We start from the raw sequence: 20,617 nt of genomic DNA, 5'->3' as shown, positions 1-20,617 counted from the left end.
TTTTTTTTTTTTAACTGAGCTTGTTAGCTAAGTAATGGAAGTAAAAAAGCAAAATAAAATTATATTTGCTTGCTTTTTTTTAAAATGATTTTTTATTATATGCTTGCTTTTCTAATAAGCATTTAAACAATTTTTAAAAACTGAAGAGTCAAAAAAGTTTTCTCTAACTTCAGTGATCTTGATGACTTAAAAAGAGCAGCCAGGATTTTCCTTTACCTTACCACAGAATGTTTATAAACAGTTGAGTTAAATGTAGAGAACGTTTAGTAGACCACAGACGTGTCCTTTCATATCCTTGGCACAGAGTTGTTTATGCTGTTGGTTGGCTAGCACCTTAGTAGAGACTCCCAGTGGCTGGACCAGGCTCAAGGACTCTGCATCTTTCCTCCAGGTCACCTCTGTGGGAGGCTGCCTCTTGCCCCTGCATGCCACTTCCTCTTCTACACTGTGTACTGTTTACTGCAATCCTGGCCAGCATTCAGGAGAAATCAGTTGATGCCCATTTACTCCAAAAGTAAATTGGTCACTGAATGTCTTGCATGGCTAGTGAACAGCATAGAACAAAGTGTATTTTATATTAGGAAGTGCTACAGAGTACAAAACCTTTACTGTATGTGGTGTATAATCTTTTTGTGAATTATGATATGATATGGCAAGTGACTGAACTTAAGACTTAGGTAATTGTGACCATCATCTAAGAATCCTCAAGATTACATAGTCCAGCCTTATTTTAACAGATTAGAAAATCAAAGTGGTAGAAAGTAAGTGACTCACCCAGCTAATTTGTGGTATAGATCATAGCAGAGGTAAATGCTGATCTAACTTAGATATATACTCAAATACATCAGCTGAAACTTATTGTGCTTGGGCATTCAATAGAGTCTAATAATTCAATTGGAGAGACATAATATAAGGAGAACATAACCAGAGCAAAAAAAACCTTCAGTTCCTACCATCATGAGAAGTTAATGCCTAGTGTGTTCTTTACAGATTTCATAAGAAAAGGTGTTGCCTGAAAGTCAGCTTATGTGACAGTCAGTGAGCTGTTAGCAAATAGACACAAACCAAGGTTCTGTTAATAAATCTATGCTCTTTGTAACCAAAGATGGTAGAATTAACCAGACATTAGGTAAATACTCCCCTTACGGTAACTGGTATCTCAGGTATAGAAGAGAATTCTTATGACTTGAGCTTTTTGTTGTATCCTATCCAAAGAGTTATAGTTTAGTAGCAGAGCAGCAATTGGTTATGAGCAAAGCAGTCATGCAGTGTGTATGATAGCAATACATTTATAACAAGTAAATACTAGAAATGCATTATTTTGGTAGCTCTCCTGAGACTTTGAGCCAATTATCATTTAACACTATAAGGCTGTAATGCACAAACACACATGCACATTCGTACACATACTTGCTCACATACGCACACACACACACAAATGAACAATACTAATCTCTTAGCAACCTAGGCATTTTGATGCCAAAACAGCAGTGTCGTATCCTGGCAAGCTCTGTATATCTAATTGTGACATTATGGTAACTATGATTTCACACTTTTTCTAAATCTGAAGTCCTAAAGAATGTACATTGTAGTGCAATTTAACATAAGTAAATATGTTTAAGACTACTAGACAGGCATACCACAGAATTCTTTAATTAAAATGTATATGTGATTAATTTATTAACTGCATTACAATTGAGCAGTCACCAAAGCAAAAAGTCTATATTCAGAGGACAAAATGTAATTATGACCTTTATACATAATCTGTATTTAAAGTTAACCCAGTGCAGCAACCTTAGTTGGCATATTTATATTTTCCAGTTGCCCTTGTCATCATGTCACTAATGTGTTCTCCCTCTTGTTTCAGAATGGCCTTGTTACTGGTTCACCAGAAATGTTTAAATTGAAATCTTGTATCCGACGAAAGACAGACTCAATTGACAAACGATTCTGCTTTGACATAGAAGTAGTTGAAAGGTTTGAGGTTTTCTTTTCACTTTACATTTTTTAATAAGTTCAATTATTTGTTTCTATGTTTAGATATAAATATGAAACAGCATACAAGTACTTGTTTTTCGATGTTGAAAAGCAGTATGCATATTTATTTCATTTTTTATGCATTTATTCAACAAATATATATTGCATGATGCTTTCAAAAAATAGATCAAAAATGCTAGCAAAAAGCAACATCACTCAAAGAAGAATTTGGGGAATCAACAACATAAATAACTACATTAGGGGATGTGTGGTGGACTGGAGTTCCCATCATTATGAATGATCCAGACAGTGTTGCTCATCACTCTTGGATAAGCTTTTTGTAGACTTTTGAAGACTGGTGGCCTTCCAAGTAGTAATAGGACACAGCTGGAAATGCCAGAAGTTTCCTTCAGCCAGTGAAATTCGGTGCCTGCTCTATGTAGAGCATAGAGCATTCTTAGCCACAGGATACCGGGAGAGACGTAAATTTTGTACATGCAAGCTTATAACCTAGTGGGGTGTTTTAGCTCTCCTTTTTTTTTCTTGTATCAATATAAGAACAGAAACTAAATAAGAATGGGTATACTTCTTGATCTCTCTTCTATTCCATGATCTATTTTTCTTCCTCTGCATTACTACCATAGTTTTCTGAATATTCTAGCTTTATGTGTGTGCACTATATAAAATGCATACTGTAATACTCATATACTTAGTTTACATATATGTAGCTTGTGACTACTTAGTAAGGCAAGACCCCTGTTTTTTATGCTTTCTAAAAATTGTGTTAAATATTTTGGCACTGTGTTCTTAGATTTTATGGATCTACTTATTAAGTTTCCCTTTCTTTCCAAAACAAATCCTTTGGGATTTTTGACTGGAGTAGCATTAAAGTTATTAATTAGGGGCACCTGGGTGGCACAGCGGTTAAGCGTCTGCCTTCGGCTCAGGGCGTGATCCCGGCGTTATGGAATCGAGCCCCACATCAGGCTTCTCTGCTATGAGCCTGCTTCTTCCTCTCCCACTCCCCCTGCTTGTGTTCCCTCTCTCGCTGGCTGTCTCCATCTCTGTCGAATAAATAAATAAAATCTTTAAAAAAAAGTTTTTGAGAGTTAAACTCTCTTTGAAGATTTTTTATTTTTTTCATTATTCTTGAGTATTTTCATTTTATTACAATTTTGAGTAGAATTCATTAGTATATTTTTCCCAAATGGTTGAGACTCCTGTATTGAAAGTCTATTAATCTTTTTAATATATTAATCTATATCCAGCATAGTTGTTGAGCTCTTTATTGACTTTAATAGTTTTGTGGTAGGAACTTCTGGATTTTCTATGTAGACAGATGCCAACACGCTAGTGATTTTTCTTTGTTTCAGCACTTTTTAGTTCTGTAACCCTGGGGCACATTGTTAAGTTGTGCTTTGGTTGTCTCTTCTGTAAAATAAGGATAATAAGTACCCACCTCAGAGGGTTCCTGTGAAGATTAAATTAGATAAAAAAAGGAAACACTTTTATAACATAATGCCTGACACATAATAAACAGCCAAAAAATATTGTTATCTTATTATTTTTGTTGATACTGGCTTAGATTCTCCAAGATAAAATGATCTTCATCCTCATATACATTTTTCCTTTTCCTGTCATTCCAACGTTCTGTTTTCCTGTTTACACAAGAGATAATATGCCTTCATCACAGTTTTAGATCATACCAGTTTTCAATCATGCAATATTTAACTGAAATTTCCTCTTCAGTGTACCTCTTCCCGGAGTCCTCTAATTTCCTGTTTAAATTTATTTTATGGACTATCTGCCATTAACTAGGTTAATTTAACTGTTTCTGAATTTCATGTCTTTTTCTGTCTTACATTGGTTTCCTCCTTCCCTTTGCTCGCTCTTTCTCTCTTGAAGTACATCCTCAAGTAACTATTTCAGAATGGGTACATGGGAAAGAATGATTTTTAAATAAATTAATTTTAATATTGTGATCATGGTATAGATAAACACTTTGGCTTAGTGACTTTTTGATAATTAACTAATTATGGTATGATACTTTTCATATTACTGTATACTCATTGTAATTATTTTTGGTGACTAGATTATACCACATTGGGATCATAATCTTAATCATTCTCATGTTGTAGAACATTTAGGTGGTTCTGAACTTTGGTGAATGTAACTTTGTCATCTTTTTTGGTCCTTTCAGAGGAAATAGTTTGGAACTAGTCTCCTTCAGGCAGTCATAGCTAAACCAATGATTTTACTACCTACAAACATTAGAATTAAAAAATATTTGTTTGTGTGTGTATGTGTGTATTGTGCCCCACAGTGATTTTTCTGAAAGGTATTTGTTTTTAATAGGCATGGAATCATCACATTACAGGCATTCTCAGAAGCTAATCGCAAACTCTGGCTTGAGGCCATGGATGGTAAAGAACCGGTAAGAATATGATACATCTTATAATTTAGGTTTTATTGTTCTAAGTACAAAGTACATCTGAAATTTTTTTTAATGTCTGTAGTGTATTTGAAAATTTTAGTATAGCAAATCAGAGTAGAGCCTTTTACTGTTTTTCTAGTGTTGTCTCACTCATTGGCTTAACTTTCTAATTTGTTTCTCAGGGGGAATTCCTGATTTAAAATCCTAAAATCACTAACAAATTACTTATCACTAACTTAGCCTTGCTGCTTGGATTATTTTATTCAGTTAATAATTGAGTTCTCACTCTTTTCAAGGCCTGTGCTAGGCTTCATGATCAGTGTGATGAGCAAAGGTTTAGGGTAAGAACTAATCCTGTGGTCTATATCATTGTTTAAAAGTCTCTCATCTATGGAACATAAGAACTAGGAAGATCGGTAGGGGAAGAAAGAGGTAAAGAAAGGGGGGGTAATCAGAAGGGGGAATGAAGCATGAGAGACTATGGACTCTGAGAAACAAACTGAGGGCCTCAGAGGGGAGGGGGTGGGGGAATGGGATAGACTGGTGATGGGTAGTAAGGAGGGCACGTATTGCATGGTGCACTGGGTGTTATATGCAACTAATAATCATGGAACTTTACATCAGAAACCGGGATGTACTGTATGGTGACTAACATAATATAATAAAAAAACATTAAAAAAACATTAAAAAAAAAAAAGTCTCATGTGGTGGGGTGCCTGGGTGGCTCAGTCAGTTAAGCATCCAGCTCTTGATTTTGGCTCAAGTCATTATCAAAGAGTCTTGAGATTGAGCCCCATGTCATCAGGCTCTGCGCTCAGTGGGGAATCTGCTTAATATTCTTTCTCTCCTGGGGCGCCTGGGTGGCACAGCGGTTGAGTGTCTGCCTTCGGCTCACGGCGTGATCCCGGCGTTATGGGATCCAGCCCCACATCAGGCTCCTCCGTTGTGAGCCTGCTTCTTCCTCTCCCACTCCCCGTGCTTGTGTTCCCTCTCTCGCTGGCTGTCTCTATCTCTGTCAAATAAATAAATAAAATCTTAAAAAAAAAAAAAAAAAGATTCTTTCTCTCCTTCTGCCCCTCCCCCCAAATAAATAAATAAATCTTTAAAAAAATAAGTCTCATTTGGTAAAACTGCCTTTTGGCTTGACATTTTCCCTTCCATCCATATTTCCACTGTTTTAATAGTTATTTCAATGTGGGCATGATAATTTACTTAAAATTATTAGGGAGGCTTATGTAAAAAAGGGAATAAATCATTGATCATTGTCTGTTTTCTTTGTGAAGAACACTGCATTGGATGGTTGAAGGTGTGAACACACAAAGAAAATAGGAGGCCCTGTTCTGTCCCTTGAGAACTAACTATCCTTCAGTTGGCAAAGAATCTATGAACAACCTTGTGCAAAGTACCTATGCAACAACATAGCTATATAAAGTGTGGTCCCTAGACTTTGAGGCCATCCCTCCAACTGCTACCAGTCCACAATAAAATGAGTGCAGAAAATATGATTAAACCTCTGGAAAATTTTATAGCAATTTGGAGAAGTGATTTTACTTCTATTGAGCTTAATAATAAAAAATTTGGACTCTGCATCTGTTCTTTATAATGTTTATTATGTTTTATTTTAACTTTTAAAAATATCAGCTAATTAAAAATTAAAAATTAAAACAAAATGATTTGACCCTTTGCCACTAATAGTTGTAAGGTAAGCCTTGACCTAGAGCAAATTTAGGTGTGACAGATCAGGTACAAGTTAAGTCATGTTGAGAACAAAACACTAAAGAGATCGTTTGAGGAAGGAGTAATCTGGTAAAATCCATCATGAGATCCCTTCTGAAGAAAGGATACATAGTGTGCATCATGTCAGGTAATAGAATGAGATATATAAATCAGAAGAACAGGGTAGAACCTTGCTCAGGGCTGGACAGTCGTGAGGGAAAGAAGTGGGAAACACAAGGTAGGTTGACAGAGTAAGAAGCTGGACCAGTTGTAGGATCTTGAAATCAAGATACTCCCTTTGTGTATCATTATACCAACATCCCCCTGCTTTCTGTGCAGGGTCATTAACTGATTAGACTTCCTTTGTATTTCAGATTTACACCCTGCCTGCCATTATTAGCAAGAAAGAAGAAAGTAAGTTGTTTTAATAATTATTTAAAATTTTATTACAGTTTTTTTTTTAATCACAAAAGTATTATGTGATATTGAGTTAATTCTGGGAAAACATATCGTTGATCTGACAGTTAAGCAAATTTAAGATTTTCGTTCCAGGAAGTTTCTCAAGTCAAAGCCACTAGCTGCTGGTGTTATAGTAACCAAAATTAATTTTTATTTGTTTGATGTTTATTTACTTACAGGTATGTACCTTGCTTTATCCTAGGAAGAGATTTGAACAGTTGATATTTAGTTTGATTTTTTAAATGTTTTCAGTGGCAGTAGCAAGTTTCTTTATTTTAGTTTCCTTGTTCTAGTGACAAGACTAAAGACATGAATACTTTGTGCTGGTTTTAGGAGATTGTACCCAAGAGTGTGATGTATAAAGACATTGTCATAATGCATGGGATATGTAGGAAAACCTTTTGTCTCACTATAGAATTACTGAATCCTAGTATTAAACCATTTTATGTGTTTTCCATCACATTCTAAATCCTCTTTAACCATCTGCCACCTTCTTGCCCCCTTTTACCCTTGGTTATTTTAAGGTATTTTCTTTTTTATGTACTCTACATGGTCAGATTATTTGACATATAAAAATTATTTTGTATATTTGTTTCTAAGGTTATATGTATATCTTAAAAAGCGATTTCAAGGTTTTTTTTTAACTCAATTACTTTCTCTCATGATGTCTAAATTTATTTTTAAAACAGGATTAATAATAACCCTGACTTTTAAATTGCTAATACAATGCAACTTAGAATAGAGTAATGATAAAAACTAGGAAAGCACTCATTTGAGAGTTGTACATATTGAGTGTATGAAAAAGCCTATTATTTTTAACTAAATAAAATTGTTCCTAACAATTAATTTCAGAAATTATCAAAAGAAAAAACATGATTTAAAATACTCTTAATGTTAAAGACTTAAAAAATTATTTCCAGTTTTTATTCTTTCATTTCTTTATTGCAAATCAAAGAAAGCGATTAGTATAAAATCTTCCATTGTATCTATTCGTGGAAATAATAAGCAACAGATAAGTACCAAATGTTCTTTCTAAACAATTACCTAAAGGGCAATATATTATATATTTTGCATTTGAGTAGAGTTTGAAATGTGTTTTCTAATATTGGTTTCATTTTTCATGTATAGTATAAAGATAGTTCTTTTGACTTCAATGAACCTACTCAAGAATGAATCCTTGGAAAACAACTGAACCTATATATGGTATTGAGTAATGCTTTAAACGGGGACATGGTGAAGTCAGTGAGAACATATTTGATCTTTAATGCACTTCTATCATAACTAGGAAATTTGAATAAGAAAGTTATCACATGTACTCAGGCTGTGGAGGGGGAATACACTTCTTTATGCCTTAAAGACTCTTTTAGAAATCTGATTTCTTGTGGCGTTAGTCAATTGAAACATCACTATGCCACCATTTGTAATTATAAAATGGTGTATTTTTCAGAAAAGTGGCTATCCTAGAGTCCGTGTGTTTGTGTCATTTCTCACATTTTGGCTTTTGGTATAGTGTTTTAGTATCCTACTTAGTTCTCTGAGCAACTTGTGACAGAACCCTTGTCCCCTTTTTCTTAGTACTCAATACAGGCTTTCCATGAGGTATGTGTGCTCAGCGCACATTTGCTCTTATGGTTGCTCTTAGTGCCAATAGGCCTTTATTGCCCAAGGGGAGATTTTGATCATAGAAAAGAATATTATAATTATGTTTGCTTTATTAAGATATAGTGCTTGAAGTTATAAATCTTAACCTTAGGGGGTTTTTTTGTTGTTTTTTTTTTTAAAGATTTTATTTATTTATTCGACAGAGACAGAGACAGCCAGCGAGAGAGGGAACACAAGCAGGGGGGAGTGGGAGAGGAAAAAGCAGGCTTATAGCGGAGGAGCCTGATGTGGGGCGATCCCATAACGCCGGGATCACGCCCTGAGCCGAAGGCAGACGTTTAACCGCTGTGCCACCCAGGCGCCCCTTAACCTTAGTTTTATTTTTATTATCTTAAGCTATATTTTTTCTTTCAGCCTATTTTTATATACAGATCTTATTTTATGTATGTGTCCTAAATTTAAAAATGTCATTTTCACTTTATGTTTTCATAAATTTGATAGAATTCCCCCATTTATACATTTAATCAATGAACGTTTTTTTAGACATATCAAGATATAATTGCACAGCTAGTAAATCCTATTCTCCCAAATTCAGCACTCTAATAAGGCAAGTTTCTGATTCTGGCTAATATAATCCTTCTAAACTGATAGTATCTTCTGTAATCTAGTCAATTGGCTTATAAATGCTGAGATTAATATCCATTTAAGTATTCTAAACATTCTAAATTATACACAAAATTGTGTTGTGATTTCTGAAGTTCTATGTAGGCTTAAAGCTAACTTATCCAAAATCACACTTATTTCTGATTGTTTTTCCACATTCTTAAATTCAAATTTGCTCACCCAAGTACAATCACTACTCTGTTGAAAAGACAAGACTATGGCATGTGCCATCAATAAAAAGAAGTGGAGGCACAGGATTGAATGTACCTTATAGAAATAAGCTCCCTGCAAGCTGTGGGGTGGACTTTTTGCTATTGCTAGTTTACATGAGCAAGGTTTTCTAAATATTCCTCAATCCGCATGCATTGAAGTCCCTTTCCCTGAAATGATCTACCTTTTAGACTAGTTGATGGGCTTTCCAGGTCCTCAGGGTTTAATATTTTTGCATGTAATTTTAAATGTTTTACTACATCAAGGCCTAAAATGTATTAGTGGAACTTTGAATCTCTTGCTCAGACTGTAATCTTAATTCTTATCTCTTTTATCATGTGTCTTATCAATATACCACTATTTTACTAGTGATTTAATAACTTTAGTAACTAATAATATATACATTAATACTCAGCAGTATTCCAGACTCAAGCATATGGTTCACCTGAGAACAGCATCATGTTTCCTTCCTAGTGACATGTCTGGAATTTTATTTGTTTCAGTTCAAAATTGTATTCCAGTGATGGTAAAGTTCTCAGACCTCGTTTTTAAGTCTTGAATTAATCATGTAAGCTCGTGATGTTAGGAGTGCACAGCAGCTTTTATCTTTATGTTCATCCCTTCTAGCGTTTTTCTGTGTATCATCCTGTTTTTTGAGATCTCTGTGTTCCTTTTTGACATTTGACTCCTCTCAAAAGTGAAGAATTATATCAATTTCCATTTGTAGCTTTTCTCTCAGTTGGTATTTGAAACCAGTACTAGTCTTGATTCATTTGTCACCTTGGGAAGTGCATCTTTATAGCCTTAGTAATTCAGATGGATCCTGTTTATCTTGAAATACTCTAGTTATCTATCCTTTGGAAACTCCGTTTTGCATGAGATATGTTTGTATTTTTGAACTGATGAATCTAATAATGAAGCATAGGATTATAAAATATAAAACTCAGATAAAAATTTGTTTTGACTGTTAACCATTAAAAGTGGTCATAATGTTTTTGCTTTCATTAAAAGCCTAAAGGTAATAGAGTAAAAACTATTTAACATCCTAAAATAGGGCCATACTGTGAATATACAGAGAATGTATGCCATGAAATGAAGAGTAAAACTATTCTGTGACTGTAGAGTAATGAGACTGTCTTTACAAACCTAACATGAAAAAAAATCTCAGTATTTTGTGGTTACTCTTACTTTACTGTTTTCAGAGTATAGATGCTGCAAATGAGACTAGCATATACTTCAATAAAGAAGGAAAGTTTGACACTTCTTAATGAAAAAGGACTAAGTATAAAAACTAAAGAATTGGTCCACAAATGCTTCTGGTTATAAAATATGCTTGCTACTACAGTATTCTTTTCTTGAAATTCTAAGACTTTAGGACCCTCATAAACTTTGAGAATAGCAATGTCTGCCATCAATATTAAAAAAATATTATTCAGTTAAGAGTAGAACTGAACTATTCCTCAGGCTGTGCCATTAGGGATTCTTTTTAAAGACTAACATATCAATAGTGCTCCATAATTTGAGCCCATCTTCAAAGAAACCAATTTCTTTTTGGTTTTATTACGTTTTTTATTTTAATTCCAGTATAGTTAACATATGGTGTTATATTAGTTTCAGGTGTACGATATAGTGATTCAGCAATTCTGTACATTACTCTGTGCTCATCATGATAAGTGTGCTCTTTAATCCCCATCACCTATTTCACCCATCCCTCAACTCCCTTCTGGTAACCAGCAGTTTGTTCTCTGTAGTTAAGAGTATGTTTCTTGGTTTGTCTCTCTCTTTCTTTTTTCCCTTTGTTTCTTTTGTTTCCTAAGTTCTACATAGGAATGAAACCATGTGGTATTTGTCTTTCTCTGACTGACTTATTTCATTTAGCATTATACTCTAGCTCCATCCATGTCATTGCAAATGGCAAGATTTCATTGTTTTATATGGATGGGTAATACATATATTATGTTTTATTTATTCATTCATCTATTGATGGACATTTGGGCTGCTTCCATAAATTTGTTATTATAAATAATGCTGTAGTAAACATAGAGGTGCCTGTATCCCCTTGAATTAGTGTTTTTGTATTTTTTCAGTACCCAGTAGTGTGATTACTGGATTGTAAGGTAGTTGTATTTATTTTTAATATTAATTCCAGTCTAGTTAACATACAGTGTTATATTAGTTTCAGGTGTACAATATAGTGGGTCAGTAAGTCCAGCAAATCCATACCTCACCAAGTGCTCATCGCAAGTGCCCTCCTTAATTGCCATCACCTATTTCATTGATTCCTATAGTTAAGAGTCTGTTTCTTAGTTTGTCTCTCTGTCTCTCCCTCTCTTTTTTTTCCTTTGTTTGTTTTGATTCTTAAACTCCACATATGAGTGAAATCATATGGTATTTGTCTTTTTTCTGACTGACTAATGTCACTTAGCATTATACTGTCTAACTCCATCCAGGGTGTTGCAAATGTCAAGATTTTATTCTTTCTTATGGTTTAGTAAAATTCCATTGTGTCTATATACCACAACTTCTTTATCCATTCATCTATTGATGGATACTTGGGCTGCTTCTGTAGTTTGGCTATTGTAAATAATGCTGCAATAAACATGGGGGGGTGCATATATTCTTTCGAATTAGTGTTTTTGTATTTTGGGGGTATAAAATTTTTTTGAGTAGAGCAGTTTCTGGATCATAGGGTGGTTCTATTTTTAATTGTTTGAGGAATTTCTCCATACCCTTCCACAGTGGCTGCATGAGGTTGCATTCCCACCAACGGTGCACAAGTGTTGCTTTTTCTCCACATCCTCACCAACGGTTGTTCTTTCTTGTATTTTTTATTTTTCTCATCTGACTGGGGTGAGGTGATATCTCATTGTGATTTTGATTTGCATTTACTTCCCTGATGATGAGTGATGTTGGGCATCTTTTCATTTATCTGTTGGCCATCTGTACGTCTTCTTTGGAGATATGTCTGTCCGTGTCTTCTGCCCATTTTTTAATTGGATTATTTGGTTTTTGGGTGTTGGGTTGCATCAGTTCTTTATATATTTTGGATACTAACCCTTTACCAGATATGTCATAGCAAATACCTCCTCCCATTCAGTAGGATGTCCTTTGGTTTTGTTGGTTGTTTTCGTTTGCACTGTGGAAGCTTTCTGCTTTGATGTAATCTCAATAGTTTATCTTTGCTTTTATTTCCCTCGCCTCAGAAGACATATCCCAAAAAATGTTGTTACAGCCGATGTTGGAGAAGTTACTGACTGTGCTCTCTTCTAGGATTTTGTGGTTTCAGGTCTCACATTTAGGTCCTTCATCCATTTTGAGTTTATTTTTGTGTATGGTGTAAGAAAGTGGTCCAGTTTCATTCTTTGGTATGTTGCTGTCCAGTTTTCCCAGCACCGTTTATTGAAAGAGACTTTTTCCCATTACATATTCTTCCCTCCTTTTACAAAGAGTAATTGACCATATAGTTGTGGGTTTATTTCTGGGCTTTCTATTCTGTTCTGTTGACCTATGTGTCTATTTTTGTGTCAGTACTGTACTGTTTGAAACAAATTATCTTTCGTGACACACCTTTTGTGTCCCAAAACCTCTAGCTTGGTACTAGTTGTTAACAGGGACAGAGGCAGTTGTCATTTTTCCTAAGCTTGCTTGCTCTGACATTCTCTGTTGGCTCCCTGAGATTTGTTCCCACTCAAACATGTTTTGTATGGTGGTTTTTCAGCTAGTCCTTCTACCCTAGATTGGAAGAAGTGAGAATTGAGAAAGAAAAGATACTATATTCTCATTCTTTTATGCAGTTCTGTTCAACAGTATGCCATTGTGTACCTACTTTATTCCATGTATTGTGAATAGGAAAAAAAGAAGTCCTTTAATTTCAAATGATGTTTCTGCTAATGAAAGTCATGATTTGGCCACATCCTAACAGTCACTCAACATTCAGTCTCATGTACATGTCCACATGTCCTCATGACTGGACCAGAAGATACTTTCAGAATTTCCCCCAAAACTCAATTTCTGCCACTGTGGTTCAGTGACTTTCCCCATGTGTACTTAGGGAACATGTTCTTCCCAGCAATTAAGGGAAGAAAAATTAAGCTTATTCTTCTTATGCTAGACAATTGCCATCTGTCACAAGTTTTTTGAGCCTCATACTGCTGTTTAGCTAGTTTAATTCTGGAAGTTCTCAGATATCCCTAGATCACATCCTCCTCCTCCTGTCCACATCCTCCACCAGGCCTTTGATCAAATAATTTTGTTTCCATCGTGAGACGCAGGAAGAGGGTTATAGCTCAAATGCTTTTCATGGGCAGAGCAGGAAGAAGGAACAGTTTGGACCAGGGCTGTGGGGGACGAACTGCTCATCCTTTAGGGAGAAATGGTCCTGTGGATATCACAAACACCAATAAATGCACTCACTTTTTTTCTGTTTCTTTCAAGCCATAGATAGTATGATAATAATTATCTGTGATAAGTAGTTTTTTAATCTGAAATAGATTAGAAAAGTGAATTAGAAATTAAAGACAAATGTTGCTTTGTTTTGTCAACTCTGAGAAGGTACTGTAAGGCCAAGTAGATTATATCTGTAAGGACATGCTGGGTTTTTAATTGCTAGGAAATTGAAGGTACAAGGACTTTTGCTTTGTTAGCTCTACAGAAGATTGTTCTTTCTCTTTTTCTCGTGGCTGTTTGAATTCTCTTGAGATTAATAGCTATTATGCTGTTAAACTGCCTTTTGGAAGCTTTATTTGGATTTCAATAAAAGCTTTAGCCCTGAATAGTTTCTGGAGGAAAAAAAATAATGTTTACACTTACTTTTGATTGAGTAGATAAAGTTCTTTAAGTTAGCTTGTTTTCTGCTTCTACCCCTGAAAGCCAAGTATCATTAATATTATAGCGTTTCAGTTCCTAGGAATTTGGTGGTATTTGTATTCTGCATATCCTTCTGGCCCTTTCTTACCAGGGAGACATGGGGCTGAGGCCTCTGGGGAGGAGTTGACAAAAATTCACTCCTGTTAGCTAAGTACTAACACTTCTAGACGCAAGGGTACTTGCATAACCCACTTGCAAACCAATAACTAGCAAACTGTTAATCAATAAGCACTTATTGGCTGCCTGCTCTGAACCAGGCATTGAGCCCTGATTAACCAATGATTAACCTGAACCAGGCATTGAGCCCTCCTGTGTAGGATGGGTATGCTCCACTCTTTACTGTTGAAGCAGGAGTACCTTGACCTCCACTAAAGAAGAATTATGATAAATTATCAGCCTTTAATGAATGATGTGATTAGTTTTTGTAAGGACCCGTTCCACTTATTATTTCAGTAGAACACTAAGGGTTTTTTTAAGCTATAAAGAACCTAATTTTGTTAAATTCCCATTAGCACTGACATTAAATGCAATAACCTCTTCATGGCTTTAGGAAGTTGCTTGTTTTCCATTACAGAATTTGTTTTCCCCGACTTCCCTCAGAAACACCACTCCTTGTGACTGCCTCCTACATCAGGCACTGGGAGACAGAGTATGCTGTAGCCTATTTAATCCATGTTGCCCTCTTCTCCCCAGACCTTAGCAGAATTGGCAGAATTATATTGACTCTTAGTGTCTGCTGGATAATGGCATTTGTCACTTCCATTCATATTTCATTGGTTAGTTTCTATCATATAGCCAAGCCTGTCTTTAAAGGAGCTAAGAAACATAATCTTCCTAAAGGAAGGGGCAACAAATATGAGTGAAGAGTAATCCCAGCCTATTCCAATCTGTTCAAGCCAGTGAGAGGATGTGTTTGTTTATTGTAATTTACTGAAATATGATGCAGACATTTTTTAATATCCAACTTATCTTTTCAGTGGCCAGCTAGGTTGCAGGGCCTGAGGGGTTTATACCTGACTTACATTTGATTTACATTTACATAGATTAGTACTCTGGCTCCAAATATTTTAAAATAAGTAATATAGTATGCCTTTTTGAAAAATAAGACTCCTGGCAGACAGTTCCTCAAGCCCCAGTGACTTTAGTTATGCCCAAAGAATGCCTTGTTCATGTAATTTATATATGTAGATATTTATATTTTCCTCTTGCTGCTGCTGCTGCTGCTGATAGCCACACTATTGTGGCAGTTACTATATTGCAAGCAGTATCCTAGGAGCTTTGCAAATATTAATGTATTTCATCTGTGAACAGTCCTATGAAGAAGATAGTTCTATTATCCTTACTGTATAGAAGAGGAAACAGGCAAAGAGAAATTAAAACTATGCCCAGTAAGACAGCAAGTAAGCAAGAGAGTAACAACTATCTCTTAAATCTGGTTAGAATTAATGACTGATTGAGGGCACCTGGGTGGTTCAGTCAGTTGTGCATTTGACTCTTGATTTCGGCACAGGTTATGATCTCCAGGTCCTGGGATTGAGCCCCACATCAGGCTCTGAGCTCAGCAGGGAGTCTGCTTGAGGATTTCTCTCTCCCTCTGCCCCTCTTTTCTCTTGTGTGCTCTCCCTCTCTCTAAAATAAATATTTTTTTTTAAAAAAGGAACTAATGAATGACTTCTTTTGTCATTTCTCCATCTATTTTTCTTCATATAGCAGTGATGTATGGATAGGAGCACATGGAGAAGGAAACAAGCATTTAATTAGGTTTGTCCCATTTTTTTATGTTCTTCAGTGCTTCACGTGCTTTTGTCTTCATTTTACTACAGCCCTTTAACATATGTGTTATCACTTCTCTCATTTTATAAATAAAAGAACTAGAGTTCACAAACATTAATAGGCACACTCCCATTCATACAGTAGTAAATACTAGACTGAGATTCAACCCCAGATCCAATGTGGGGGCTATCTCTCCACTAAGCAACCTCCTTATACTCTTTCAGACAATACCAAAGGGTGTTCAGAGGAAACAAAACAAAAATGCATGGTTATTTTCTGTCAACATAGTATATTCTTTTGTATCATTGAATTGATTGATAGTGTTCTATTTACTCATGTCATGTGAAAAGAGCTAAAGCACAAGATCTTGGGATACATCAGTACAGTGTCTCCCATGGAGTGACCTGACATTCAGACTGAATGTATAAGATTTCATTCTTTGTGGGAGCCTGTGATATTGGTTTATTAGAATAGACTGGGGTAATGCTGCCAAATATCCCATTATACCTTCAGTATAGCCTGCTTATTGCTTATTCTTCTCAAAGTGGATGCTTAAATTCTGTTTTAACTATCGATCAATTCATCAATCGGTAGATATAGATATATATATATAGATACCACAGTTGTCTTCATTCATTTTGCCAAGGGCAAGTTTTATTGACATTTTTTAATAAATGATTTTCTCTTTCTTGATCTTTATTGAAAAGTTGAACAACGTGACCTCAAGAACCAAACGTTATAAATATCAGAAACTTACAGTTTTAATCGGTGAAAAAAAGATGCTAGTGTATCCTTTTTACCTAGAGCTACAATTTTTGGCTCAGTTTTTTTTGTTGAAAATAATTATTTCCTTACCACTACATTTACATGTTTTCTTATGTTCAATAAATACTTTAAAATACCAGAATGTATAATATTATGATTGGCCTTTGGGTTATTGGAATAAAAAAAAATCCCTACTTGCCTTCTAAAAGAAGTTTTACTCTCATGTGGGTAGTAAACTCTTATGTTTATTTAATGACTATTCATTCTTGTATTGTTGGGTTTACCCAAGCATTGACTGAATTCTGTTCATTTGATGTAGAGCCCTGGGGACACAGAATAAATGAGCCAGTGTTTATGGGTAACAATACATATTTTAGTGTGGACATTTTAAATGTTTTAATCTATTGGGTTTTTTTAAAGTTCTAACAAACTCTATTTTTAAAAGACATTGGTAACTTTCAAAGTCCAGTGTCTAAAACTGACTATTTTACCTTCTGTCTTCTTCTTTTTACTTACGGTTTGCATAGATCATTCCAAAGTTTTTTTCCTAGGAAAATAGAAACATCAATACCCTCAACTTTCCATTTTAGGAAATTGGGTCATACTGTCCTGTGGATTATTCTAATCTAATAACACATAATAAATCTCTTTCCAGTTCAGTACTTCTACTTTTTTGGGCCATGGATTTCTCAAACCTGAAAGGTTTCAGTGGTTTTCTAGGTCTAGGATTTCTTAAAAGTTTTCTGCCTATTGTTAGCACAATTTTTTGATACATATTTTTTATCTCTAGATTTGTTTTGAGTTACATGAATGTTTAATCCCCCATATTTTTAAAATTTTTATTCTTATGTTTTTATTTTATCATTAATATGTATTAAATTTTAATTCCAGTGTAGTTAATATGCAGTGTTCTATTAGTTTCAGGTGTACAATACAGTGATTCAACAGCTCCATATATTACTAAGTGCTTATCAAGATAAGTGTACTCTTAATCCCCATCACCTATGTCACCCATCCCCCCACCCACCTCTCCTCCAGTAACCATCAGTTTTCTCTCTGTAGTTAAGAGCCAGTTTCTTGGTTTATCTCTCTCTTTCTTATTTTTTTTTCCCTTTGCTCCTTTGTTTCACTTCTTAAATTCTACCTATTATTGAAATCACAAAACTATTTGACTTTCTCTGACTGGCTTATTTTGCTTAACATTATACTCTAGCTCTATCCGTGTTGTTACAAATGAAAGATTTCATTCTTTTTTATAGCTGAATAGTATTCCTGTGTGTGTGTGTGTGTGTGTGTGTGTGATGTCTTCCTTTGTCTTTCTTTTTATGTGTATGTGAATTTATTTTTTCAACAAATATGCATATTTTTATTAAGTTTTTTACCTTAATTCTAGTATAGTTAACTTACAGTCTTATATTAGTTTCAGGTGTACAATATAGTGGTTCAACAATACCATACATTACTCAGTGCTCATCATGAGAAGTATATTCTTTAATCCCAATCACCTATTTGACCCATTCCCCACTCCCACCTCCCTTCTGGTAACCATCAGTTTGTTCTCTATAGTTAAGAGTCTGTTTCTTGGTTTGTCTCTCTGTCTCTCCCTCTCTTTTTTTTCCTTTGTTTGTTTTGATTCTTAAACTCCACATATGAGTGAAATCATATGGTATTTGTCTTTTTTCTGACTGACTAATGTCACTTAGCATTATACTGTCTAACTCCATCCAGGGTGTTGCAAATGTCAAGATTTTATTCTTTCTTATGGTTTAGTAAAATTCCATTGTGTCTATATACCACAACTTCTTTATCCATTCATCTATTGATGGATACTTGGGCTGCTTCTGTAGTTTGGCTATTGTAAATAATGCTGCAATAAACATGGGGGGGTGCATATATTCTTTCGAATTAGTGTTTTTGTATTTTGGGGGTATAAAATTTTTTTGAGTAGAGCAGTTTCTGGATCATAGGGTGGTTCTATTTTTAATTGTTTGAGGAATTTCTCCATACCCTTCCACAGTGGCTGCATGAGGTTGCATTCCCACCAACGGTGCACAAGTGTTGCTTTTTCTCCACATCCTCACCAACGGTTGTTCTTTCTTGTATTTTTTATTTTTCTCATCTGACTGGGGTGAGGTGATATCTCATTGTGATTTTGATTTGCATTTACTTCCCTGATGATGAGTGATGTTGGGCATCTTTTCATTTATCTGTTGGCCATCTGTACGTCTTCTTTGGAGATATGTCTGTCCGTGTCTTCTGCCCATTTTTTAATTGGATTATTTGGTTTTTGGGTGTTGGGTTGCATCAGTTCTTTATATATTTTGGATACTAACCCTTTACCAGATATGTCATAGCAAATACCTCCTCCCATTCAGTAGGATGTCCTTTGGTTTTGTTGGTTGTTTTCGTTTGCACTGTGGAAGCTTTCTGCTTTGATGTAATCTCAATAGTTTATCTTTGCTTTTATTTCCCTCGCCTCAGAAGACATATCCCAAAAAATGTTGTTACAGCCGATGTTGGAGAAGTTACTGACTGTGCTCTCTTCTAGGATTTTGTGGTTTCAGGTCTCACATTTAGGTCCTTCATCCATTTTGAGTTTATTTTTGTGTATGGTGTAAGAAAGTGGTCCAGTTTCATTCTTTGGTATGTTGCTGTCCAGTTTTCCCAGCACCGTTTATTGAAAGAGACTGTTTTTCCCATTACATATTCTTCCCTCCTTTTACAAAGAGTAATTGACCATATAGTTGTGGGTTTATTTCTGGGCTTTCTATTCTGTTCTGTTGACCCATGTGTTTGTTTTTGGCCAGTACCATACTGTTTTGATTACTGTGGCTTTATTATGTAATTTGAAGTATCAAATTGTGTTATTTCCAGTTTGGTATTTTTTCCAAGACTTCTTTTTGCTATTGGGAGTCTTTTGTTGTTTCATTCAACTTTTAGGATTCTTTGTTGTATAGTTTTGCAAAAATACTATTGAGGGTACCTGGATAGCTCAGTTGGTTAAACATCTAAGTCTTGCTTTTGGCTCAGGTCATGATCTTCTGGGTCCTGGGATTGAGCCCCCATGTCAGACTTCACACTCAGTGGGGAGTCTGCTTGAAAATTCTCTCCCTCTGCCCCTCCCCCTGCTTACTCTGTCTTTCTCTCAAAAATATAAATAAAAAATCTAAAAAAAATAGTTTTGTTGATATTCTGATAGGGATTGAATTAAATCTGTAGATTGCCTTGGGTAGTATAGACATTATGACAATATTTACTCTTCCAGTCTATGAGCTTGAATGTCTTTCCATTTATTTCTGTCATGTTCAATTTCTTTCATCAGTGTTTTACAGTTTTCCATGTGCAGGCGTTTAACCTCTTTTGATACATTTCTTCCTAAATATTTTATTATTTTTAGTGCCATTGTAAATGGATTGTTTTCTTAATTTCTCTTTCTACTGCTTCATTATTAATGCAGAAAAATGCACCAGATATCTGTATATTGGTCTTGTATCCTGTCACCTTACTGAATTCATTTATCAGTTCTAGTAATTTTTTGGTGAAGTGTTTAGGGTTTCTTTATGTATAGTGTCATGACATCTGCAAACAGTGAAAATTTTATTTCTTCCTTACCAATTTGGTTGCCTTTTACTTTATTTATTTATTTTTGTTGTTGTTGTCTGATCACTGTGGCTAGGACTTCCAGTACTATATTGAATAAAAGTGGTTGAGAGTGGACTTCCTTCTTTTGCTCCTGACCTTAGGGGAGAAGCTTTCAACTTTCCCCATCAAGTATGGTGTTTGCTGTAGGTTTTTCAGATAAGGTCTTTATTATGTTGAGGTATGTTCCCTCTAGACTACTTTGTGGAGGGTTTGTATCATGAATGGATGTTATACTTTGATACATGCTTTCTCTGCATCTACTGAAATGATCATATGCTTTTTATCATTTTTCCTGTTGCTGTAATGTGTCATGTTGATTGGTTTGTGAATGTTGAACTGCCCGTGCATCACAGGAATAAGTCCCACTTTATTGTGGTGAATAATTTTTTTTAATGTATTGTTGGGTTTGGTTTGCTAGTATTCTGTTGAGGATTTTTCATCTATGTTGATCAGAGATATTAGCCTGTAGTTCTCTTTTTTTTTTATTTCTTTCTTTTTTTTTTTTTTTTT

At 35.0% G+C, this 20,617-nt stretch overlaps 1 protein-coding gene across 4 annotated transcripts in view; it reads left to right on the top strand.

Moving 5' to 3' along the window:
* ARHGAP42 (Rho GTPase activating protein 42) overlaps nt 1–20,617 on the top strand; it is a 270,455-nt gene that overhangs the window by 210,536 nt on the left and 39,302 nt on the right. For all 4 annotated transcript variants that reach the window (XM_034666127.1, XM_034666126.1, XM_034666125.1 and 1 more), the window contains 3 exons: nt 1,868–1,977; nt 4,333–4,411; nt 6,502–6,541. In XM_034666127.1, the coding sequence (XP_034522018.1) occupies nt 1,868–1,977; nt 4,333–4,411; nt 6,502–6,541 (229 nt within the window). The remainder of the gene's footprint in view (nt 1–1,867; nt 1,978–4,332; nt 4,412–6,501; nt 6,542–20,617) is intronic.

This window comes from Ailuropoda melanoleuca, chromosome 8 (genome assembly GCF_002007445.2).
Source record: "Ailuropoda melanoleuca isolate Jingjing chromosome 8, ASM200744v2, whole genome shotgun sequence".
Taxonomy (NCBI): domain Eukaryota; kingdom Metazoa; phylum Chordata; class Mammalia; order Carnivora; family Ursidae; genus Ailuropoda; species Ailuropoda melanoleuca.
Note: the sequence above shows the minus strand (reverse complement) of the source record. Positions and strands in the feature narration are given on the sequence as shown.